The sequence below is a fragment of the Helianthus annuus genome, chromosome 4 (genome assembly GCF_002127325.2).
Source record: "Helianthus annuus cultivar XRQ/B chromosome 4, HanXRQr2.0-SUNRISE, whole genome shotgun sequence".
NCBI lineage: Eukaryota > Viridiplantae > Streptophyta > Magnoliopsida > Asterales > Asteraceae > Helianthus > Helianthus annuus.
Window position 1 is genome coordinate 74352981 of NC_035436.2, and position 26511 is coordinate 74379491.

The 26511-nt window shown below is 39.1% G+C and overlaps 1 protein-coding gene across 1 annotated transcript; it reads left to right on the plus strand.

Annotated features, from left to right (window-relative positions):
* Nucleotides 1–24138: 24138 nt before the first annotated feature.
* On the plus strand, nt 24139–25952 carry LOC110882328. Its single transcript, XM_022130379.1, has 3 exons — nt 24139–24649; nt 24747–25129; nt 25218–25952. Exons 1-3 carry the CDS (start codon nt 24139–24141, stop codon nt 25950–25952), a joined length of 1629 nt encoding a protein of 542 aa, XP_021986071.1.
* The last annotated feature ends 559 nt before the right edge of the window (nt 25953–26511 follow it).

Sequence of the window (26511 nt, forward strand, 5' to 3'; positions counted from 1 at the left end):
CTTCTATATCATCCACTGTCTTTTCTTTCTCTTTATCAACATCTGCCACAACTTCTGTCCCTGTTTCAAACACATCTGTATCAAGCATAAAATCTTCACCAGTAGACACTTCTTGTTCCTTTTCCACATCATCAGTAGGAATATCATCTTCAGGTTCATCAACCAATATAGTTTGAATCTTTTTCTTTTGTTTCTTCTTTGGTTGAGACGATGAACCTACCCCTTCAACTATTGGAGTCGCGAATCTACGTCTTCGTCCAGACTCTTTTACATACCATTCATTCTTCGTAGGTTTAAAACCTTGAATGATTTTCAATTCAACAGCATACATAGCTTCTTTCCTTTCTTCTTCATTTCTCCAGTCTTGATGATACACTAGATCAGGATCAACATAATTTGCATCTTTCAACAACCCAAAGTTCTCAATCACCAACTCCGGCTCTGGATGGTGAGGATGATACTTTATCAAGTTTTTCAATGAAATATTTGACATATGAGCTTGTTCTAGAAGATCATGCTGAATATGTCTATCAATATCTGGATAAGCTCGATCTATCATCATCTGAACGAAACGAGGATACCTCCAGACTCTAGCTTTTGAAGTTATATTTTCCACCATGTAATGAAATACGATGTGTGAAAAATTGAATTTTTTATTCAGCACCAAAGCAGTCAACATATTCATCTGGTAGTCTCTCATCTGATCATGACTTCCCTTTGTATGACTTAGGGAAATAAGAATACAATGTATCAAGAATTTGAATGACTTCTGGAACTTGGATTTCAGATAATTTCCAGTATTCAGTGTGCTTCTATAACCCAATCTCAGCATGCACCCCTTTACCATCTTCTCTGGAAATCTAGTTGGATAATCAGCTTCATCAGGAAAACTCATAACTTCTCTCACCAGTGCCTCTGTCACCAAAATAGTCTCTGTCTTCCCATTTACTTCCAGTTCTGCAGAAATCACTTTGTTATCTTCATCATATAAAGCACTTTTCCAGAATCTTTCAATATGTGAACGATATAACGGCCTCTGTTCTGTCATAGCTTTCTTTACGGGAATGCGATCCATATAACCCAGAATGCTGCTAAATTCAGAAAGCAGTGGATATTTCTCCACATCCAAATTTACACAACTATTATGAGTTGGATCAAACAACACGTTCGTAGAAACCTGCACATACACAAACATCAACACTTAGAAAAATTTCAATTTTTAAATCTTGACCAGAAATGCGGTCCAGAACAATGTCATAAAAGCGATCTAGTCAAATTAAGATCAGAAAAGCGATTCAAACCCTGTGATACCACAAAAGCGACTCAACATCTCATAGTCCTATAAGCGATCCACAACTGTTGACTAATAAGCGGTCCTAAACTTAAAAAAAACATAAAAAGCGATCCACTCCTAGCCATATGAGCGGTTTAACCTTGAGATGTTCTAAAAGGCGATTCAAGACTAGTACATATGAGCGATTCAAAGAAATTACACATAGGCGGTCCACACTATGTACAAATGGGCGATTCACACATGTACAAATGGGCGATTCACACATGTTCATATTGGCGATCCCCAAAATAAAATCCTATACAAACAACTGTAACCCTAAAATTGATCCTCTCATCAGATTCTACATGCAATTCCGATTCTAGGGACATCTTTTGATTTCTACCTATCTAACTAAAACACCCTAGATCTGAGTTCTAAACTATCAGAATACCGACACTACAACAAAATGACCAAATCAACACAATTAAATCATATCATCATGTTCATTAACATCAGTAAACTACAAACCCTCTATCAAATCACGCAAAAATGTTCTATAAAGACATCAAATCATGAATCGTTCACATGTAAATGCCGACCGACAATGTTTACCATCAAATAAACAGAAATCAAGAGTAACTTTACCTTGCCCATGATGCAATAGATGATAATCTATCAAAAACACAAGAAATCGGGGCTCAAATCAACTGAAAACTTTAAGAATACGAACACTTAGTCTTGGATCGCCTCAGAGACACGAATGCAAGAGCGGTTCAAAAATGATAGAATAAGCGGTTCAAGAGCTTTTATATGAAGTGGGAACCGCTTTTCTGTCAAGCTCTTATAGGCGATCCTCAGACACAGTTTAACGAAAGAACGGTCCATGAAATTGTCATAAAAGCGGTTCACACTTAAATTTTTCAAGAAAGTTTATTTTTACCATTTTCAACAATTTCAATGTCCCATGTTTGCACCCAGTTGATCAGGTCCAAGTAAATGACCCTGTACAACTGATTTGACCTACCAAGTCCAAATTAATGGCCCCGGTTGATCGAAAATATGAAGTAATTTGCCGTTTTGTTCTAAAAATAGTTCAAATTAATGAACCTTTTGAATTTTCAAACACTTTTGCACAAATTTTCTCACAAACATTATACCAGATCTTGTTGCAATCACAGCTTACCCAAACCTCATCAAATACCAACATGTTCAGCACACAGGCTTTGATCTTCCAATCCCCAGTATCAGTTGTCGAAACTAAAATAAGAAAAGAAAATCTTTTTGGGTTTAAAGCTGTACAAACAAAAATATATACACACACTATTTTTTCGAGCGTGTTAAGGGATCATATCAGCTTCTGACAGAACACAAGCACCGTTAAGCTTATTTCATTTTAAACATTTAAGCAATTCGCGTTAATTGTCGGTATATTGGTCCATTTTAAATTCTCACAGAATTTTCAAACTGTTCGGGATACGTTAGTAATGTTTTAGAGACTTAAACGTTAACGTGTGTTCCCACCTCAGTATATACTCCCGTATCCGGATCCCAGTATTCAGTCTTACAGGTGAATATACCACAACTGATATCTGTTAGGGGTAAATGCGAAACCGTGAGAGCTCAGGTCAGAACTTCCGTTCAGCAGAGAGATGACGGCTCGACTTTTCGGTGGGTCCCCTTTAGAGGATCTTTTGCATTTCAACAGCAGCGACTATCAATTTTATTGTTTCATCAGCATGCTGAGGGTGAAGCTTATGTTTCAAAGCTTTTTGCATAAAGTATTATCCGGGGACTAGGTCAGTATTTCCATACAGCAGAAGTCCCGGGATAATACCCCAGATATCACCGAGTATAAAGACCTAGTATCTCAGAATACGGGACCTTTCAAACAGGATTTCAAGGGTTACCTATATATCCTGGAGGTGTTCCCCACGAAAACGCAAGTTAAATTTAGTTTATATCCCAAACTGATCTACTAATTTTGTAAGAACCTACCGGCACATTTTTAGCGAGACTGCTTAATTGCATTTTTCATTACATATCTTTAGCGTACTGTGCCTGTCTAGCTGATGTACTATCATTTCCCTATACAACACAGCTCTTTTTCATTTTTTAATGTTTTTGGATTTTTATGATTTTATCATGTTTTTGTATTTTTCTGCGAATATCTCCCCCTAAAACTAAAACATATTTTTGTGTTTTTGTTTTAAAAAGAAAAGCAAGAAATACAACTGTACAGACAAAAGTTGACAACATGATACGGTTCAAGTCAGATCGCCGCCCAGCTCGGCTTCACACTCTATAACCCTCCCAGATTGCAGATTTTTTAACTCATTTAACTTCAAAAGATAATAAAATCTCTTTTTATCAAACGGTTTCGTATAAAAATCAGCTTTCTGATCATCGGTGCTCACATGTTCAATCCGTATTAGTTTCTTTTCATAACAGTCTCGAATAAAATGGTGACGGATTTCTATGTGTTTCGTTTTTGAATGGTGAACCGGATTTTTCGTGACATTGAAGGCCGCTTCATTGTCCACAAATATTGGAGTATCCAAGAATTGCAGGCCGAAATCGCGCATTTGCTGTTGAATCCAGAGAATCTGAGAACAACAGCTTGAGGCTGAGACATACTCTGCCTCGCAAGTAGAAAGCGCGACTGCGGTTTGCTTCTTGCACCCAGCAGTGGTGGACTTGGCGTTCTGTTTACAACTACCAAAATCTGAATCAGCAAATCCAGATAATGTAAAATCACCCGAGCGAGGGTACCACAAGCCGATGCTTGGGCAACCCTTCAAAGACCGTAGAATTCGCTTGACAATTGTCAAGTGTGATTGTTTCGGGTTCGACTGGTATCGTGCACACAAGCATGTCGGGTACATGATGTCGGGCCTGGAAGCTGTAAGATACATCAACGAGCCGATGATTGATCTATATAACGTTTCATCCAGCTTTACACCTTGCTCATCCGGACATATACCATGATTCTGTGCCAAGGGGGTTGACGCAGGACTGCAATCTGTCATGTTGAACTTTTCCAGCACGTCCTTTACATATTTCGATTGATGAATGAAAATTCCGTCGGGTAATTGTTCAACTTGTAACCCAAGGAAGAATTTCATCTCCCCCATCGAACTCATCTCAAATTTCTTCTTCATCACAACTTCAAACTCTTTGCATAACTCGTCATTGGTGGAACCAAAAATGATATCGTCGACATAGATCTGCACAATCAGCAAGTGGCCAGCTACTTCTTTTGTGAACAGGGTGCTATCTACTGTTCCTCTTGTGAACCCGTTGTCCAGCAAGTAGGTTGATAGTGTCTCATACCAGGCTCTCGGGGCCTGGTGTAGACCATATAGTGCTTTATCCAGCAGATACACCTTGTCTTTGTTTTGCGGATCTGCAAACCCCGGTGGTTGCCCCACATAAACTTCTTCACGAATCTTTCCATACAAGAATGCCGATTTGACGTCGAGTTGATAAACTTTGAAACCTTTCCATGATGCAAAGGCTAGGAAAATGCGGATTGCTTCGAGTCTCGCAACCGGCGCATAAACCTCTTCATAGTCTATCCCTTCCTGTTGGCTGAATCCCTGAACCACTAACCGTGCCTTGTTCCTTACCACGACGCCTCGATCATCTCTTTTGCACTTAAACACCCATTTTGTTTTTATCAGCTTTTGGTCCTTCGGCAGATCTACTAATCTCCAGACGCCCAATTTTTCAAATTGTAGCAGTTCTTCCTGCATAGCATTCACCCAGCTGTCCTCGGTCAATGCTTCTTTGTAAGTCCTGGGCTCGATCTGCGAAATAAAACATTTATAAGAAACTTCTTTTTGCATATCAGCTATATCAGAATAAAAACAAGTAAGTGCACTATCAATCTGGTGTCTCGTCTTAACACCACTCTGTAGGTCGCCAATAATCTGTTCTGATGGATGATTAGACAGTGTTCTCGGCATCACAGTATCTGGCACCACAACTTCCGATTCCAGATTTGAAATATCAGGATCAACGATTTGATCAACAGTCTCCTCTGCAGTCTCATTTGGTTCCTCGTCATAGGTAGGAGCGGGTTCCTCCTCTGAGTCGTCAGAAACATCAAATGACGGAGCTGGTTCCTCTGGTTCCTCTGGCGGGATGTGAACGGTTCCACTCGGTCCTGCTTCATCATCGTGAGTTCCCACGGTGGGCGTAGGAACTTCTAGCGGGCTAGACTCTGGCTCTTGTGACTGACTCTGTTGATACAGGTACATGAGAGCAATTTCCTCCTCACTCGGCTCGGACGGTAGATGAAACGATTCCCAGAGTTTATCATAGTCAAAAAGGAATCTTTGTCCGGGAAGTTGTTGTGACGGTGTATGCTTTTGACAATCCACATGAAGAACCTGAATTACCTTCCCCAGACATGGTACAAATACCCTCTTTAACGGGCTGGCGTATCCTACGAAAAATCCTTCGTTCGCTTTCGCTCCGAATTTTCCATCAACATCGATGAACGTACACGGAGAGCCAAAAGGTTCCAAGAACTCAAGATTTGGCTTATAGCGATGCAACAACTCGAAACATGTCTTTTTGTACTTCTTCACTGTCAACACTCTATTCAACGTATAGCAAGCTGCGGATACTGCTTCACTCCAGAAAAAGATTGGAAGCTTTGAGTCAGCCAACATAGTACGTGCAGTCTCGATCAGGGTTCTATTCTTTCTTTCAGCCACGCCGTTCTGTTGTGGTGTATATGGCGCACTAAATTCGTGAAGAATCCCTTTTTCATTGCAGAATTCGTACATTTTGTTGTTTTTGAACTCAGTTCCGTTATCACTTCTAATTCTTCTGATCGGCAACTTGTACACTGTCTCCATCTTCTTGAACAAAACCATTAACGCCTTGAACGTCTCATCCTTATTCTCCAAGCAAATTACCCATGAAAACCTTGTGTAATCATCCGTAACCACCAGACAGTAAGAATCTCCACTGATGCTTTTTACGTTGACCGGCCCAAAGAGATCCATATGCAATCTCTCGAGAGGTAACCGGATGGAGTTGAGCATCTTTATCGGATGAGATTTTCGTACCTGTTTTCCTTTCTTACAAGCAACACAATCGTCAGGTAAATGAAAGTTTTTAACATTAACTCCTTCAACCAAATCGTTATGCACAAGAAAGTTCATTTTACGAATATGTATATGACCCATCTTTCTGTGCCACATAACTGACTCTTTTTCTGTAGCTTTAGCTTTTGTCACAAAACACTGTTTTTGAGGAGTTGTTGGTGTTGCAGCGCTCATGTCTAAGATATAAAGATCATTAACCCTAGGGGCGCGCAACAGAACCAACTCGTCAGGGACTTTAAACCCCGGTTTTAAGACCAAACATTCAGTTTTAATAAAGTGAACACTAAAATCTTTATCGCAGATTTGCGATATACTCAACAAGTTGTTGGTCAGCTCAACTATATAATTGACTTTATCAAACGAAATAATGCCATTGGTGAGCATTCCTTGACCAACTATTCTACCACCTTGATTGCCTGCAAAGCCCACATAGCTTCCATTGATTGCTTTCACATCATATAGCAAAGCCAATGATCCTGTCATATGCCGCGAAGCTCCACTATCCATAATCCATCGAGAAAGCACGGACTTGGGCAACTCCTGCAATCAATTAACAAACACATTAGATAAACAAAGAAGCCCATGATCTTTTAACCTCAGACACAGTGCCAAAAATCACATCACACTGTTTTGTTGTTATCGGAAAACTAAATGTGACTTTTGATTCAGACTCCTTTTTATCTTGTTTCGTGTTATTTTGGAGCTTCGGAAATTCTGACATGCGTTTACCGAGTTCAAATTCACATTTACTCACATCATCTTTCACACCTTTTGTCTCAAATTCCAATTCTTTTTCCATCTTTTTAATCTCATTTGATGATTTAGTTTTTGCGATCCATGTTTGTTTATCACCAGTTTTCTCTCTAAAGTAAAATGTCGAAGTCTTAGGAGACTTAGAGGATTCGCCAATTTCGAAAGTCGATTTTGGCATGTTTTCCGACTTCAATCTTTCACCACGTTTGAGAATTCTGATTGGTGACACAAAAACTTGCTTGTCTTTTGCAATGACCGGTGATTTTGGTCGAGGTTTTTGAAAATTTTGTTTTGTGAACTTGTTGTTTTCAAACTTAGGTTTTTCAACTTTTGGTTTCTCAACAATCTTTTTAACAACAGGTTTTATCACATCAGGTTTCTCAAACACCTTTTTACACTGTTTTGCCATGTGGCCGACTTCATTGCAGCGATAGCATACACGTTTGTCATATTCGACAAATTTGCTACTCACAGTTTCTGCTTTCAGCTTTTGCGCTGCATTGAAGTCTTCCACGGCCTTTTGACTAAAAATATAATCCTTTTCGATCTCAGTACTCGGACCACAAACAAAAACATCATCAATTCTCTATTTCGGCTTTACCACCTGTTTAGCCATCCTTTTCTCGAATCCAATACCTTTGTTCTTTAATTTGTTATCTCTGTTTTTGCCTTTACCCACCCCTTCTACTTTTTCTAGATTAGTAGAGCATGACGATCCAACTGACTTGTTCAGTTTTGCAAAGAAATCACTTTTCTTTAACTCATTTACGCTTAACTCGACCATCTTAAACAATTTCTGAACAGACTCAAACTTAACACTCTGAATTGGAAACTCCGTGTTGGAATAAAGTTTGTCCGATCCAATCATAGTATAGGCTACCATAATCGAATCATCATCCGTACTTTTATCCTGGTTTGTCACATAACGGTCTAAAAAATTTCCGTCTTCCTCAGACTCACTCCCGGACTCCACAGATTTTGTCTGTTCAGATTTTTCACTAACATTGTCCAACACCTGATCAATAACATTTTTGACAACCTGAGATGAGTTATCAATGTCAGACGCACTGAAAGTGATATCTATGTTATCAGGTAAATCATTCTCAATTGTTTTCAGTTTTATATTTAAAGCCGCTTCCACCCCATCTGGATATTTCTGTGTGTAGTGATTCCACATTGGGGGTGGAACGCTGTTAAAGGCGGATTTAGCATGTGGCTGTTGTGGTACTATTTGCTCTAAGACATAAGATGATGCCACATAACTCATCAGTTTCTTATCAATTCTATCGTTTTCTATTTTCGTCAACTCAAGCTGTTTTCGCAAAGATGCGATTGTATCCAAATGAAAGTTTACTTCTTTCTGTTTATCGAATAACGTTGATTGAGCCAGCTTTGTTGCTTTGTCATTTTCAAAACTTTCTTTTTGTATGATTTTAATCGACCTAGATAAAGTGTCATAGGCTTCTTTTAATTGTTTTAAATCAAATTTCATCATATCAGCATGTTGTTTCAAGTCTTGATACATAGTGTCTTTCACAAGACACTCCATGCACGTTTGTGAACAACGTTGACACGGTGTATCAAGAATCGGAACTTTTTCACCTAAAGCCTCATTCTCACAAACCATGTTACCGACTGGAATTGACTCTGACTCAGACACTTTGACCTTGCTGATTTCAACAGCTTCAGTTTCCTCTAAACCAGACTCTTTGTCAACTGACTCTGGAACAACTGAGTCTACCTCTTTCAGTTTGCTCATAAGCGCTCTATCGGCTATCTCCTTCAGATCTTCCTTCGTCATCTCTTTTGACACGTCGATTATCTCCACAACTTCATCTTTTTTTGCTTCGAATCTCGGACATGTACCAGTTCTTGGGTCTTCGAAGAAATCTGCAAAAGTATCAAACACATTAGGAGAGAAGATAGATTTCATAGTGTAAATAAATTCCTCCCTTTGATATCCGAAACTAAGATCATCAGATACAACTTCTTCAGCTTTAGCAGAATCTTTCACGGAATCTTCGGTAAAAGTTTCCGGAATTTCTTGATTAACGCTTTCAACAACTACTTCACTCCCAATTTCAGGAACAGACTCAACATTCTCAGTAACTGTTTCTTCAACCACCTCAGAATCAGAATAAGCAACATCAGCAGCTTTTCCATCACCATCTTCAGAAACTACACCTTCCTGCTCAGCATCTGACTCGGTAATCTCTGTCACTTTAGCCATCATCGCTTGATCGTCTTTTCCAGGAATGAACTTGTCCCAACTAAATCCGGATGCAACTTTTTCATCATCCTGATTTACGATCAACGCCTTCTCAGGTTTGTTTTCGATCTGAGGTCTTTGAACTGCAGGCTGTTGGTTTGGGCGATGATATATAGCTTGCTTGTAGTAATCGTTGGTGAATGGATTCTGATGATTCTTGACTTCACGATTAGGACATTCCCTCTTAAAATGACCTTTTTCCTTACATTTGAAGCAGGTGACTTTGCTTTTGTCAAACCCCAACTTCTGATCCGGTCCTGACAAACTATTTCTTCCCGTGATTTCCATAAAACGCTGAGCTCTCCGTACCAAACTTGCCATTCCCCACTTGATATCGATCAATTCCAGCTCCTCCAGGTCTATTTGATCGTAATCCTCTTTGGTCATGTCAGGATTTCCGATCTTGCCCGCAACCAACCCTTCATATGCCTCCAAGACCGATCCCAATAAAGCAATATGTTGTTTTGCTGCAGTTTCAGTAATCTCATTACCATTTTTGATGTTGATTGCTATATTACACTGCACCCCAGTCACAACTGTTTGTTGATTCGATCCACTTGAACTTTGAGGAGAATTATCTGAAGCTTTTGCGTTCGGCTCATAACTTGCAAATTTTGTTGTTTGATTTGTCTGATATGCGTTCAGAGTAACAGGAAAACTACTATCTGCACTAAAACCGGTATGAATTTTTGGACTTTGAACGTTTGTCATTGCAGGACTGCTCTTGAAATACAGTGAGACATCTTGAGGTATGTTTGCCGAATTCATTTTCTTAATCTTCACTAACTCTAGTTCATGCGCCTCTATCTTTTCAATAAAATCACTCAAGCTGTATTTGATAAAATCAGTACTATTCTTCAGCATCATTAAGTATGTACCCCACTCATCGTAAGGAAGAGCATCACAAAGCTTATCAATCCATTCTTCGTTTGGTTTTACAATATCCAAACGTCTCATCTCCAACACTAAATGACAATATCGTTCGATCAGCTGTTTCGTTGATTCACCTTTTATCCCAGTAAATATATCGAACTCCTTTTTCAGCAACGCTGTTTTGCTCTTGATCATCGACGCACTACCCTTGAACTTTTTCTCCAGTGAATACCATATCGATGCAGAGGTATCTTTATGCTGTAAAAGCACTAGGATATCTTCTTTTATAGCTTGCTGCAGGATGCTAATCATTTTCTTCTCAGCCTTAAATTCTACCTGCTCTGTATCTGTTAAGCTTGCAATTGATTTCTTATCCCCCATCCCGTCTTCCGGAGCTACATACTCTCTTTCAATCTTGATCCAACTCTCCAAATGATTGGCTTGTACCCAGTTCTTAAACCTAACTGACCATCCCGAGTACTCATCTAAACTCATTAATTTTGGAGGTTTCTGCATCGTGCCCCAACTCATTTTCTAAATTCACATTCTGCAAAATGTTGGTTTGGCCTTGAGTAGCACTTACACCCGAGAACATGTTGTAAAAGTCTTGACTATCCATTTTCAGATTTTGCGAAAAATTGATCAAACAGACACAAAAGCGATCCAGGAATTGTCAATACAAGCGGTTCACAAAGTACTAAGAGCGATCCAATACAATGAGCGATCCAGAGAGGGCTTTTGGAGCGATCCAAGAGATTGACAAATGAGCGATCCAGGAATCTTGACAAACGAGCGGTCCAGAAATCTTAACAAACGAGCGATCCAGGAATCTTAACAAACGAGCGATCCAGGAATCTTGACAAACGAGCGGTTCCAACACTTTGACTTATGAGCGGTTCCAGCACTTTGAATTACGAGCGGTTCCAGCACTTTGAATTACGAGCGGTTCCAGCACTTTGAACTACGAGCGGTTCCAGCACTTTGAATTACGAGCGGTTCCAGGGCTTGAATTACGAGCGGTGCCAACACTTTGAATTACGAGCGGTTCCAAGGCTTGAATTACGAGTGGTTCCAACAATGACATCAGGGCGGTCCATATTTCTCGAGTGTTTTTAACCCACTTTTACTCCGAATCTAGGTCTGAAACTTACAAGGGTTTACCACTACTGTATTTTCTACCTACTGTCCAAAATTCAGGTCATTTTCACCGCTGAAACAGTCCAGATTTGAAAAAATATCATAAAACAACCTCGAATCTGGCAACTAGCTTACAACTGGCTCTGATACCAATTGTAGGATCGAGTATGATCTCACTGAGGAGTCAATCTAAGCTAGAGCCTGCTAAAAACGTGGCGGAAACACGTTTAAGCATGATACTAAGGTGTACGGTACAGAAATGAGTAGAAAACAGAAATATCTTCACTTTTAATACTTTTACTTCATTCAGCAACGATTGACAGAGAGTCAGCACTTCGACATACAATTCAAGACAACCGTGCCAAATGAACAAGAGATCAGGGTATATATAGGAAACTGGAACCACCCATGTGACATGTCCACATGAGCGGTCCAGCCTGGGTCGCTTATGTGGACAACTGTCACAAAAGCGGTCCAGACCTATATACTTCATATAATTACATATACAAACCCTGATCTATTACAAAACAACCTATCTAGACCATATATATGAAACTAACTTCACAAAGACGCAGGCTTTAGACACTATGTACTAACAGCTTTCTTATTTGCATCTTCGATCATTTTCCCATGTGCAGTTTCTGATTCCTTTTGTTGATTCGGTTGATGAAATCATGTTTTCCAAAAGGATTCTTTGCTCCACTATCCTAATTTTTGCATTCTCTTTTGAAATGACCTTTCTCCACTATCAAAACCTAAATTAGAGAGATTTGCATCTAAGAAATCATTTCTTCCAGTAATCATTTTAAACTTTTCCGCTCTTATCAAGACACTAGCTAGACACCATTTGATGTCCATGAGTTCCAATTCCTCTGCATCTATCTGGTCATAATCTTCTTTTGTTAGCATCGGATTACCAATTTTTCCAGCAATCAATCCTTCGTAATATTCCAAAGCAGTAACTAGTAATGCCATATGATTTTTCACAACTTCTTTAGAAAAATTCTGTCCATTTTGAAGATGTAATGCCACGTTGCACTGAATCATATGTCCATTACCAACATTTGCACTTTGAACACTTGGAGGATTGACATTTGAAAATCCACTAGTATTAATTGAACTTTGATTGACTGATCCAGATGAATTTCCTGCACTAAACGCGGTTTGGATCTTTGGACTTGCTTCAACAGTTTGAACATTTCCTTTGTAGTACAATTTGATATCTTGTTGATTGCTTGAGCTGTTCATTCTGGCAATCTTTTGTTGTTCAAGATCCTGTGCCTCAAGTTTTTCAATAAACTGTCCGATTGACAATCTGCTAAACTCTCAAGTATTCTTTAAAATCATGAGATAAGTACCCCATTCTTTCTGCGGTAAAGCGTCAGCTAACTTTTCTACCCATTTTGGTGGAGTTTTAGTAATCTTCAACTGAGACATGGTACGCACAAGATGACAGTATCTCTCAATGAGAGTCTTTGTAGTCTCCCCTGTCATACTTGTAAACAACTCAAACTCCTTTTTCATCAATGATGCTTTACTCTTGAGCATTGTACTTCCTTCAAACTTCTTCTCAAGTGCCTCCCAAATCGAAAATGCACTACCATCATGCTGAAGCAAAATAAAGATGTCTTCTTTAACAGCTTGTTGTAAAAGACTGATCATCATTTTATCTCCTTTGTAACTGTCTCTCTCTTGATCTGTAAATTCCGAGATGATTTTATCAACTCTTAAAGCAGTCTTTGGTCTAACATACTTGGTTTCAATACTTTCCCAAGCTCTTACATGGTTTGCCTGAACCCAATTCTCAAAACGATTTTTCCAGCCATGGTACTCTTCAATTCCCATGAGTTTCGGGGGTTTTTGCAAAGTTCCGGTTTCATTTTCTAAGTTTATGTTTTGAGCAATGGCAGCCGGAGTAGTCGGAGATGTGGCAAACGCGTTGTAGAATTTTTCGTTAGAGATTTTCAAACGAGATTACTTCCAAGCGAAAATAATCCTTCCAAACGAAATTACCTGCACACTCAACTTCAAACGAAATTAAAAACTTCAAACGGAATTACACTTTTCAAATGAGATAACCTAATTTCGTTTGAATTGTCCAACAGAAAATTAATTTTGCGCGGAATTAAACACTTGATTCAAACGGAATCATAATTCAAATGAAATATCCAAATGGAATTTCAATTCCGTGCGGAATTAAGTGCCAATTCAAACGAGATTAGAAGAACGATGTAATTCCGTGCGGAATTAATGTACACTTCCAAGCGGAATTAGAATAACGTCATCAATTCGATCTAAACTTTCAAGCGGAATTATAAGATTTAGCAGTTTTATATCGAATTATGGTCCAATTTTCTCAAGGATTTGTTAAAACATTGTTTTGCTTGTAATATGTGAAATTCAGATCATTTTAACCGTGAAAAGTTGTACAAATCAGAAAAGAAGGTGTAGAAGCAAGAAAATGAGATGAAATCAGGCTGAAATCTACAGAACTCCTCCTCCTGAGCTCTGATACCATATGTAGGATCGTTGTTGGGCCCGAACGAGTCAATCAGAGGCGTTCTACTCAAAATGAAAGGCGGAAACAGACATGATGAGTTGATTTCAGCAAGATATACACTTATAATTGTCTATATATTGATTCTGATGCAAATACAATTCTGTAGACACTTCGGCAGAGCTTCGCCGTCGGAAACACTCAAGCTAATTCCGTGTGAAATGAAATGGAAACAACCCTATTTATAGACCTGACTAATTCCGCATGAAACACACTCATGCGAAATTACAACTTCACATGATATTACATTTTCAAACGATATTAAGTCTTCACATAGAATTACATTGTAATTCCGTGCGGAATTACAAGAAGACCTTTCATGCGAAATTAAGCCTTTGACTTGTTTCCTCGATCTTCGTGCCATGTGTAATGCAAGACTCGATACAAGACGAAGTCGACAGATAAATGCACCAACAGGTCAGATGGACTTCTTCTCCTCGAGACTCAGGCAAATCAGTTAGTTTGAAGACGTTGAATCCGAAAGACCAGGACTGCAACGTTCATATGGGGAATATCCGCTGGATCCCGGAATAATAGGATATTTAGTTAGTTTTTGTTACTATAAATAGATTGATCGGATCAGATTAAGGCACACACTCTCTTTCGCACACTTTTCTCTCTAGCTACAAGCAATCACTACACACAAACACTTGTACTCGAATTACATTGTAACACCTCGTTGATCCACATCATATCCTGCACTGTATCCTGATATTTGAAGTAATAGAAGAACAAGGCAGCTGCGATTGTCAGCTCCCGAGGTTTTGTGCTGGCGATCTAGATTGATCAAGGGCTTTCCTCGTACATCTCATGTCACCCTTTACTTTTTTGCTCATTATTTGATCATAGATACAACTTTATATCCCAAGCCGTATCCTGAAACTGTTTTTGCAAATAACTTGACTAGCATATTTTCAACACACATTTCTAGCACACTACCTCACTTAACTAATTTGATCACTTAATTGCTTCGATAATTTTTGACCAAAACATGATGATAGAACTCGTTAGACATGGGATCACAAATCTGACAAAAGAAGATTGTTACCAGATTGATCCCAAAGAAGATTGTGACCAGATTGATCCCAAAGAGATGGAATTAATCGACATACATTGGTGCATGGCTAGCGTAACCAGGAGAGCACAACAGTTTATGGAGATCACGGGAAGAAATTCCATCGGAGGGCCTTCAACAAAGTTGGGTTTTGATATATCAAAGGTGACCTGCTTCAAGTGTAAACAAAAGGGGCACTCCAAGCGGGAATGCAGAAACTCAGCAGCGGATGAAACAACTAATCCTTTTCATGACGACTACTATAAGAAAGCTGTCTATCACCGAAATCTTGAAGAGCCGCCCGGGATGAAGCAAATCGAGGAGACTCCAAAGGAGAAGTTGAGAGCTTTAGCTGTGATTCAAGATGACGAAGGTTTCGATTGGAGTGAGTTCTTGCAAGAAGATGATGCAGTTAGCTTTGCATTCATGGCACAAATTCATCGAAATGAAGATACACGAACTGAAGAGCAAAAATATAACTATCGAAAGTTGATGGCATTACATATGAAGGATAAAATCTATGCAACCTGGAAAGAAGCCAAAAGGGCAAATAGATGGGATCCGGATCGTGAGTGCTATTTGGATCCGAAAGGCAACATCATTGTAGAACCATCATTTGTCAAACTTGAAACTCTCATAGAATCTTTAAAGCAAGAAGATGAACAAAGAGAGAGAGAGAGAGAGAGAGAGATGCTGCAAAGAAAGCCGAAGAAGAAAGGCTAAAGTCAATGAAGGTAGACGATGGGATAATCGATAGAAAACCTGACAAAAATGGCCGACAAAGTGCTTATGGCAAAAGAACTAGAGGTAGAATCAAAATCTGCGTCTGAGTCAACAAGCAAGGTCAGTAGTAGTGGTTCAACCAATGAATCAGGTAAGACTGATGGCGCTAAAATAGAGAGTGATTGCAAAAATTGCATGAAAGAATGCAAAGTTTGCAGCACACATGCGTATCTCACACACAAAAAGACCCAAGATCTGGTTGAGAAAGTCGAAATGGTTGAAAAACAAATCTTAAATCGAGATAAACTGCTCAGAGCTTCAAATGAGAGAATAAAAGAATTAACAAAAAAGATTGAAAAAGATAAAACTGATGTTGAACGATTTAAGAAAGAAAATGAGAAGTTGAAAAGAACAATAAAAGATTCTGATGAACGAAATGGTAAAACATACAAAGAAAATGTTCATTTGTCTGGAGTTCTTCAGGCAAAAGAAAGACAAATCAACCAGCAGTTGGACGAGATCGCAAATCTTAAGCTTCAGTTCCAGGAGGCTAAGATTGAGAATGAAAGAATCAATCTGAAATTGAACAATTACAACTCCGCGAGCCTTGTTCTTCAACACATAGTTCCCAAACCAATTAGGAAGAACAAAGCTGGTGAAGATGTATACTCGGATGGAACAGGGGTGGGTTATCATCAAGTTCCACCACCCGTGTTAAACTATTTTTCAAAAAAACAGTCTGGGTTGGTTAATGGAGAAGAAACAAATGGGAAAACAAATGATGTAAAACTTCTAGAAACAATTGATGTCACATTCACTTCATCATCAGATGAAGACAGTGTTCAATCTGAGGTCGTAAAGAATGTTGTTGAAAATGTTTTAAAATCTGACAGTGACTCGACTGAAGATGAAGAATGTTTTCTGAATAACTACATTCCGAAACCAAAATCCAAGAACAACTCAAATGACGGACCTACTCTTGTCATGTACAAGATATGTGGTTCAGATAAGTTGTACTTGGACGATGAGTTTCCAATTGAAAATGTGAATGTTGATAAGTTGAAACAAGTTTTCAAACTTGTGGAGATTAAACTTTCTGAAATTGAGGGATTAAAGAGTTCCAAAAGATTGTTAAACTTTGAAAGAGACAAATCTTACTATAAGAAACCATTTATACAACCACGTTTTAACAATAACAACCAAAACAGATGGTCGGGTAGTTATCAGGGTGGTAAGAACAATCAAAAGAGGAATTTTCAGAGCAAAACGTTTGTCGAAAAGAAAGTGTTTGTCAAAAGCTCAAGTTCAATTTCCGAGCAAGAGTCGGAAATCTTTTCGAAAACTAATGAAGAATTTTTTGCAAAGAAAGCCTCACAGCCTCATACTGAAGGCAAAAGTCGGGAAGTTGACACCCGCACATGCTTCAAATGCAACGAGGTTGGACATATTGCACGAAAGTGCACCAACTCAAAGCCTAAGTCTGTGGTTGTTGAGAATCCAAGAAAGAAAAACAATGTCAAAGGCAAAGCGCCAATGTTTGTTGAGAAGAAAATTTTGAAAAATCAACCATCTGGTCAACCTCCGAAAAATGAATTCATTTTGTATAAAGAAGTTTAGGTTGGGTCTAAACAGAGTCTTAAAATGAATGAAAAAAATTTCCCACCATTGTACACCGCAATAACCCGCATCAAGCTACCCGAGTCGAAGGAGGCTTGGGTTGCTTCAAAATCTAACTGAATATTTGTGAAATGTGCAGGAGCTCCCGAGATCTATCTCAAGGTGGATTATGGATATCGGAGCATCCCGGCATATGACAGGGAGAAAAACCCTGCTTTACGATGTTAGAGGGTTCAACGGTGGATACGTCGGTTTTGCTGGTAATCAAGGAGGACGTATTATTGGTGAAGGAACATTATTAAATGGTGTAATCACGTTTGAAAGAGTCAACTATATAGCAGAGCTGGAGAACAATCTTCTTAGCATTTCACAAATATGTGACAGAATGTATTCTACTCACTTCACTGATAAAGAATGTCTGATTCTGAAGCCGGGGTTTGTCATCCCCGAGGAGTGGATCATCATGCGAGCACCGAGAGTTAATGATCTGTATGTATTGGATATGAGCATCGCTACGACTACCACGGGTCAATCTCATTGCTTCGTATCAAAAGCCACTGAAAAGGAGTTAGTACTGTGGCATCGAAAGATGGGCCACATACACCTACATAAGATGAACTACCTGGTGCATAATGATTTAGTAAATGGTGTTCACTTGAAGAGTTTTCATCTTGAGGGGGAGTGTATTAGTTGTATAAAGGGAAAACAATGAAAGAAATCTCATCCTGGTAAAAAGATGAAATCTGTCTCGAAGCCTCTAGAAAGACTTCACATGGATCTCTTTGGTAATGTGAATGTCAAGAGCATAACGGGTGATTTTTATTGCTTAGTGGTCACTGATGACTATTCGAGATTCTCATGGGTGATGTTCCTGAAGTCAAAAGATGAAACATTTGAGAGTTTGCTGAGGTTATTCAAGAAGATTGGGAATTTGTATCGAGCCCGCATACGAAGACTAAGAAGTGACAACAGTACATAATTCAAAAACAACAGAATGGAAGAATTCTGTGATCGAAGAGGTATACTGCAAGAGTTCAGCACACCTTATACTCCACAACAGAATGGAGTCACGGAAAGAAAGAACAGAACGCTGATTGAAACGGCGAGAACGATGCTAGTTGACTCAAAGTTACCAGTTAATTTCTGGGCAGAAGCAGTATCAGCCGTTTGCTATACTCTCAACAGGGTACTTACTGTGAAAAAGCACAACAAGACATTTTTCGAGTTGATCAACAATTGCAAGCCTACTCGAGTATTTAGAGCCGTCTGGGTCACCTTGCACAGTTCTAGATCCCGATGGTAAATTTGGTTCAAAGAGCATAGAAGGTATCTTTGTGGGATATGCTAGTCCACTCAGAAGAGTCTTTGTTCCAAGTCTCAAGCGGATCATCGAAGCACAGCATGTTGAGTGTCAAGGATACACAATGCCTCCACAGAAGCCCGCAGACTCATGGCAATTCAACTACGATACCTTATGGGATTTATTCGAGTTAGAAGAAGAGCCAGAGTTCTTTGATGATTTGGATATTTTACGAGAATATGAAGCATCTCAGGGAAGATTTCTAGAAAGGTCTTCTAGATGTCAACAACAAACTTCCAATGATGATGAAGCTAGTCCAAGTAACACTGGAGAGAATGATGAAGTTTAGCAAACTCCGACTACTTCGGAATGCGAACCTGCTCCTGAAAATCAGACGGCAGTCAACAATGATAACTCAGAGTCTGAAGTTATTCCTACTTTTGATCGTGGTGATTCAGATTTTTAAGGGGAGCAAATCCAATCTTCAGATCAGACAGTTCTTGACAATGAACAAGTTGCGGATCAGAACGTTACTAATTTGGAAGGCGAGGTGGATGTTCTTGGCAAAGTTATGTCGAGGACTCTTTCATACCATCCCGAGGAGTTGATAATAGGAGAGCTACAGTCAGGAGTCCACACTAGAAGCTAGATTGACCATGGCCTTACTTGTTTTTATACTAAAATTGCTCCTTTACAAACTGAATTTTCACTCAGTTGCTTTATCTCGCAGATAGAACCACGAACCTATAAGGAAGCACTGACAGAAGATTCATGGGTCAATGCAATGCAGGAGGAGTTGGGTCAATTCGAGAAGCTTGGTGTATGGAAGCTTGTGGATTTGCCTGACGGACATAGGAAGATAAACACGAAAGTGTAAAAGAGACGACCGAGGAGTTATTATCCGAAACAAAGCTCGACTCGTGGTCCAGGGTTTCAGTCAGCAAGAGGGGATAGACTTCACAGAGGTTTATGCTCTAGTTGCTCGACTTGAAGCTATTAGAATTTTCCTTGCTTCCGCTTCATGGAAGGGTTTCAAAGTATATCAGCTAGATGTCAAATCGGCATTCCTTTACGGAAAAGTGAAAGAGGAGGTCTATGTCGGACACCCACCGGGCTTTACGGATCCGAAACACAAAGACAGGGTCTAGTTCTTGGACAAAGCGTTGTATGGTTTGCATCAGGCCCCGAGAGCCTGGTACGAGACGCTCTCTCAACATTTTCTTCCCAACAGTTTTATCCGAGGAAAGGTGGATGCTACCCTCTACACGAAGGAAGTCAATGGTCATCTTCTGATCGTCCAGATATATGTTGATGACATTATTTTCTGGTCAACAAACGAAGAATTCTGCAAAGATTTCGAGAAAGTGATGAAGCAGAAGTTCAAGATGTCTTCAATGGGTTTGATGAAGTTCTTCTTAGGGCTCCAGGTTGACCAAATGCCTGAGGGAACCTTCATACATCAGACAAAGTACGTTCACGACGTTCTAGAGAAATTTGGGATGTCCGAGATGGCACCAATGTCCACCCCATTAGCAACGAATCATGGTATCAACCCTGATCTCACCGGAGAGAAGGTCGACGAAATGCTATACCGCTCAATGATCGGCTCGCTAATGCATTTGATAGCACCGAGGCCTGATATAATGTACCCAACCTGCCTCGTAGCCGGATATCAGTCGAGTCCTAGAGCCTCGCACATGTCAATTGCCAAGAGGATTCTACGCTACCTGAGAAGAACCCCAAGATTGGGGTTGTGGTATCCAAAAGATGGTGACTTCATGCTCGAAGGGTACTTTAATTCTGACTTCGGTTGCTGCAAAATCAATGCGAAATCAACAACTGCAGGATGCCAATTTTTCGGACCCCGACTGGTCACTTGGCAATGTAAGAAGCAAACTTCTGTTGCTCTATCAACATGTGAAGCAGAGTACGTATCTGCCAGTAGTTGATGTTCGCAGATTCTGTGGATCCAGCAACAGATGCGTGATTACGGTTTGCAATTTCTTACTTCACCCATTTTTGTTGATAATGAGGCTGCAATCAACATAACGAAAAACCCGATACATCACGCTAAAACTAAACATTATGAAATTCGTCATCACTTCATCCGAGATTGCTTCGAGAAGAAGTTGATACGAATTGACAAAATCCACACCGACGAACAAAAGGCAGACTTACATACCAAAGCTTTTGATAAAAGTCATTTTCAATATCTTTTAAAATTGAATGGTATGAAGCTGTTGTCGGATGCGGAGGAGTTACTTGTCGTTGATGAGAAAACCACTGCAGATGAAGTTGAGAAGCAGACTGCACTGGTTTGTCGTATTTTCAGAAAATACAAAAACAATAAAAAATGCAAAAACCCAAAAAACAATAGAAAACCCAAAAAGAGTTTGTGTAAAAGGGGAAATGATAGTACATCAGCTAGACAGTTACAGTATGCTAAAGATATGTAATGATTAAAAACATTAAACAGTCTCGCTGATGATATGCCGGTAGGTTTTTATACATTTAGAAGATTTGTTCGGGATATAAACCTAAAAAATCATTTCTTTCTTATTTCGTGGGGAACATCTCTCGGATATATAGGTAACCCCTGAAATCTTGTTTGAAAGATTTTCTATTTCTGACATACTAGGTCTTTGAACGTAATGATATCTAGGGTATTATACCAGGACTTCTGATTTTGCGGAAGCAATAGCCTAGTCCTCGTATATTACTCTACACTGCTTTAATCTTAAAGCTCCCCCTCAGCATAAAAAATGATGAAACATTGCAAAATGCTAATCATGTGCTGTTGAAAAATAGATCCCCAAACGGGATACACCGAAAGTCGAGCCATCATCTCTCTGTCTGAACGGAAGTTCTAACCTGAGCTCTCATGGTCTCGCACTACCCGTTACAGATATCATTATTGTACGTTCACCTGTAAGACTGAATATAGAAGTCTGGATACGAGAGTATATTCTGAGGTGGGACACGCGGATAAGTTAAGCATTTAAGACATTAAATCGTATCCTGAATAGATTGAAATTTGTGTGAAAATTTAAAAGGATCAGTATAACGGCAATCTAAGTGAATTGTTTAATACTTAGTGTGTAATCAAGCTCAACGGTACTTGTAGCTTGTCGGTAGCTGATATGATCCCCTAACACGCTCACCAAAAAATATGCTTGTAAATATTTACTTTACTGCATTTCATTTCATTTCAGGTTTAGCATAAAAACCCAAAAAGATTTCTTAGTTTTCTAGTTTAAACTTTCTTAAAATCCCAAAAAAGATTTTACATTTCTGCTTTAGTTTTTCGAGAAACCAAGGTAGAAAGCTAATCTTCAGACTCTCAGTCATGAAGCGGAGCAGGAAGTTTCTGAACTGGACAACAAGATTGGGAGCTAATCTAGAAAAAATTTGATAATTCAAAGTCAAAACAAGTTCATTAAGTTGACACTTGTAAATTTTCATGAAAATGTGTTGAAAAGTTTGATCAAAATGTCAGTTTGTTTCGTTTTGAGTCAACCAAGGTCATTAACTTGGACTTGGTAGACAAATTAAGTGCCTAGGGTCATTAACTTGGACCTAGATACTTAAGTGGATTTCTAAAACTGACCAAATCTGATAAAACGGCAAAAGGTCATAGCATCAAAAGTCAAATGAGAGGTGTTTGGATTGGATGGCAATCCGATCGGATGGCAATCCGATCGGATGGCAATCCGATCGGATGGCAATCCGATCGGATGGCCATCCGACACTTGGTCACTTCTATAAATAGCAGTCAATGGTCATTCAGTCAAACTTTTACTCGATCGAACGTTCATTCGATGCTCTCTCAAACACTCTCACTTTTCTTGATCTTGTTTCACACTCTTGTTTTCCACATCACATTGGATTGTTGGCACGCTCAACCTTCACAATGGGAAAGGTAAGTTTACTGATTTTCACCATCAAAATTTGATGTTTTTGATGATATTCATGTTTGTCGGCGACTGTTAGTATAAGAAACCTAGATCTAGGCATGTTTAAGATGTTTTGATTCAAACCAAACATAGGGTTTTGTTCACGGGCCTTAGATCTATAGTTTTACCGGTTCAATTTGTACATAAACATGTTAGATTTAGAGATTTGATGTTTAGAGGTGTTCGGCTATCGGTGCACATAAACTCAAATTACTCTCAATCTAGGCCGATTTAGAGATCACTGAACATAGGGTTATGTAAATCAGCGTAATCTCTACATGAAAACATGTTCAATTTTGTCAAAATGTTAGAAAAATTTTTGATGTTCATAGATTGTTCAAACTGTTCTTCATTGTTCATTGATCGAGTGGCAGTTCGATCGGATGGTAATCCGATCGGATAGCCATCCGATCCAATGCATTAAATGTGTTTGAAATATTTCTAAGTATTTGTCTTGAAGTTTGTGCTGTACAAGTTGGTTTGGATAGAATGGCATCTTGATCGGATGGCAATCCGATCGGATAGCCATCCGATCCAAAACACACTTTCATCTATTTGTCATGGATAGAATGGCATCTTGATCGGATGGCAATCCGATCCAAATATCCAAATAACATGCCTGTTCATCTATGTGACTATCTTGTTAATGATCGAGTGGCAATCCGATCGGATAGCAATCCAATCAGATAGCCATCCAATCCATATCACTTATTCTTGGTTGACTTGTCAAAGATGTTAATTAATTTGTCACATGGATCGAATGACAATCCGATCGGATGGAAATCCAATCGGATGGCCATCCCATCCAAATGCACAAGTCTTGTTTGATTCTGATTTGTATGTGTGATGGTTCATCTGATCGGATGGCAATCTGGTCGGATAGCCATCCGATCCTCAGTGCTGCATAGAGTGAACTTTCAAAGTGTTAGAAAATTTTTGAAGTTTTCAAAATTATGATACTTTTCACTATTTGTCTCGGACTTTGTGCAAACACTAACGTTGATCATTATTGCAGGCAAGAGTTTTAGATTGGAATCACTCTCACAACATTTACTGTATCTTGGATGAAATCTATACAAACACAACACCGTTTAAAGATACGGAAAAGTTTTTAAGGGAGAGTAGAACTAACAAGGCTTTAACCGATCAAACGACAGTATATGAGTCTCATGTTAGAATGGTTTGGAAATCGGCAAGATATGATGAGAGTACAAAGACAATACACTCAGCAGTTCAAAAGAAAGATGAGAATAATAAAGATATAGATGTTGAGGTTAAGTTTAACGTTGGAGATTTAAGACGAGTTTTGGAATTAGGAGATAATGATAATGATCCTACCATTGTTCCTGAACTATTATGCAAAGGTCTATGGTCCAGAATGGGTTTGTAGGACATGTGAATGGCAAATATCTTAAGTCCTTGTTTAGCAGACCATATAAGTTCTTAGTTCACCGCGTTGTGCATGCTTTGTCACATCAGAAGGGAGCTTATGATGAGACATCAGACTATATAATGAACATCATTACTTGTTTGGTGCTTAATAGACCATACAATATTTCTCAAGTACTGTTTGATCATATGGTTGGTAATATCAGCAGTGAGAGGTATATAATGTACCCCAGGTTTATCCAAATGATGATTGACGATCAAGTGACAGATCTTCCTAAGGATCCTGCTGATGTAATGAATCTACGGAATATGAAAGTCGAGACCTTGAGCAGATTAGATCAATATAAGCTGAAGAAAGACGAAACAGAGCCAAGGGCTAAGCATATGATCTGTAAAATTGCAAATCCAATATACGTTGCACCTGAAAATGATGCGTGGAGACATGATAATAGCAATTCAGAAGATGAAACTGATAGTCTAAGGGATATGCATGAGAAGAAGCTTAGATACTGGTTCATGAAGGACGGAAAGAGGAAAAGAACACCAAAGGCCTCTCCAATTGTGATTGCTCCTAAAGTTCCTAAACCGAAGATAGTTGTTAAGGGTATAGTTGAAAGGGGGAGTCATAAGAGAAGTTAGATCATTAAATGTTATATTATTCTAATGAACATTCAATGCTTGTTTTGCACGGCCTTCAAAGAATTCACCACCAAGGTTGGTTGATGTGCCAGTGCTTGATCCATCAGAGATTATACAACAAGGTGTTGGTTTAATGAAAGAGTCACTAGAAGGTTTTCCAAAGAAGACTGAGGTTGCTACAAAGACTCAAGTTGAATCTTCTGCAAAGCATTTTCAACCAGAAAAGGTGAAAGAAAAGGAACCAGAAGGCGTTGCTCACACAGATTCAAGTGATGCTGAAGATGAGTCAACTGAAACAGAATCTGAAGTTGATAAATCAAAGATTGGTCATGGAAAGGTCATGTTGAAAAAGAAGCCTCAGAAGAAAAGAAAGGGTTCTGATGAAGAGGATTCTACATATACTCCAACAGCTGAAGAGAAAAAGGAATTACGAACAAAGCGCAAAGCAGTTCAATCTGGAGTTATTCCAAGGAATGTCAGGGCGAAGAAAGGAAGTGCTTCTATGCCAGAGAGTCAAAGCGGCAAAAGTGAAAAGCATGTGATATCTTCAAAGCGTTGAAAAGCCTGAAAAGCCTGAAGCTGTAAAAGAGCAAAACATTGAAGTTCCAGAGGTTCAAAGCGTTGAAAAGCCTGAAGCTGAGAAAGAAAAAGCTCCAGAAAGTCCAGATTATGTAAGGATAGAGAAGAAGGGTGCTGATGATGCTGAAACGTCAAGGCCAAAGAAAAATGTTCTTCCTGATCAATTTGAAGGTTTTCCAAATGTTCGTGGTGAATTCACTGATGACATTCTTCCAGATGAAGACTATGATATGTTTCATGATGAAACAGTCAAAGATCTGAAAAAGAAAGTTAGTATTCTCAAGAAAGAAAAGGCAAAAGCTGAAGCTGATCGTGATGAATTGAAGAAGCAGCTTGAAGAGTTGTCTAAAGCGAATGAGGAAATAAAGACTGTTGTGGTCAAATATGCGAAGAAGATAAAGATGTTGGGTGAAGATGTGGATGATAACGCTAAGCTCTTTGAGCAATTATCATTAGAGATTACTGATCTGCACTTGAAGAACAAGAACTTGAATGAAACTAATCAAACGCTGCATCAGATGTTACAAAAACTTCATGAAGCTTCTGCTAGTGAAATCAAATTGCTAAAGTTGGAGATTGAAGCACTTAGGGCTGATAAGATACTGAAGGATGAGCAACTCAACATGTTATACATAGTAATGGAACATCATCTGGGCATTAATGTTCAATCTGTTTACAACAGCCTGGAGATTCAAAGGGTTGAAGAGCGAAGGGCTTAAAGAGAAAAGGAGTTGGCTGAGGAAGCAACTAAGAAGAAGAAAGAGTTGATTATCGAGACTCAAGAAGCTGGTGGTTCTTCAAGTCAACCTGAAGCAGATGTTGAAATGGTTGATGCTGAAACAGATCAACAAAGCTTTGTACTCGTTGATGATTCTACTTCTCCCTCTTGTAGCTTTGATGATATTATTCGTTTAATAAGAGTAGAATAACGTAAACGAAAGGTGAGAGAACCTGAAGTGAAGCTATTGTGTTGGAAAGAAGAGGAAGAAGAAAAGAAAGTAGATGAAGAGTTAGAAGATGTTCTTGATGCAGTTCATAATTATGATCCTTCATGGGACGATTTAATAGACAAAGATAATAATGAAGATCAAGGCTCGACGGGGTTGATTGTGATGCCCTCAATCCAACAATCGTTGGATGATTTTATGAATGATGAGATCAATGAGCAAGAAGAGGATCAACACCAGGAGTCTTCGTCTTCTGGAAAATGACATGCTGACCAGGTATTCCTCACACAACCAACTGTTATATACTTGAATGCTCCATTTGAGGGGGAGA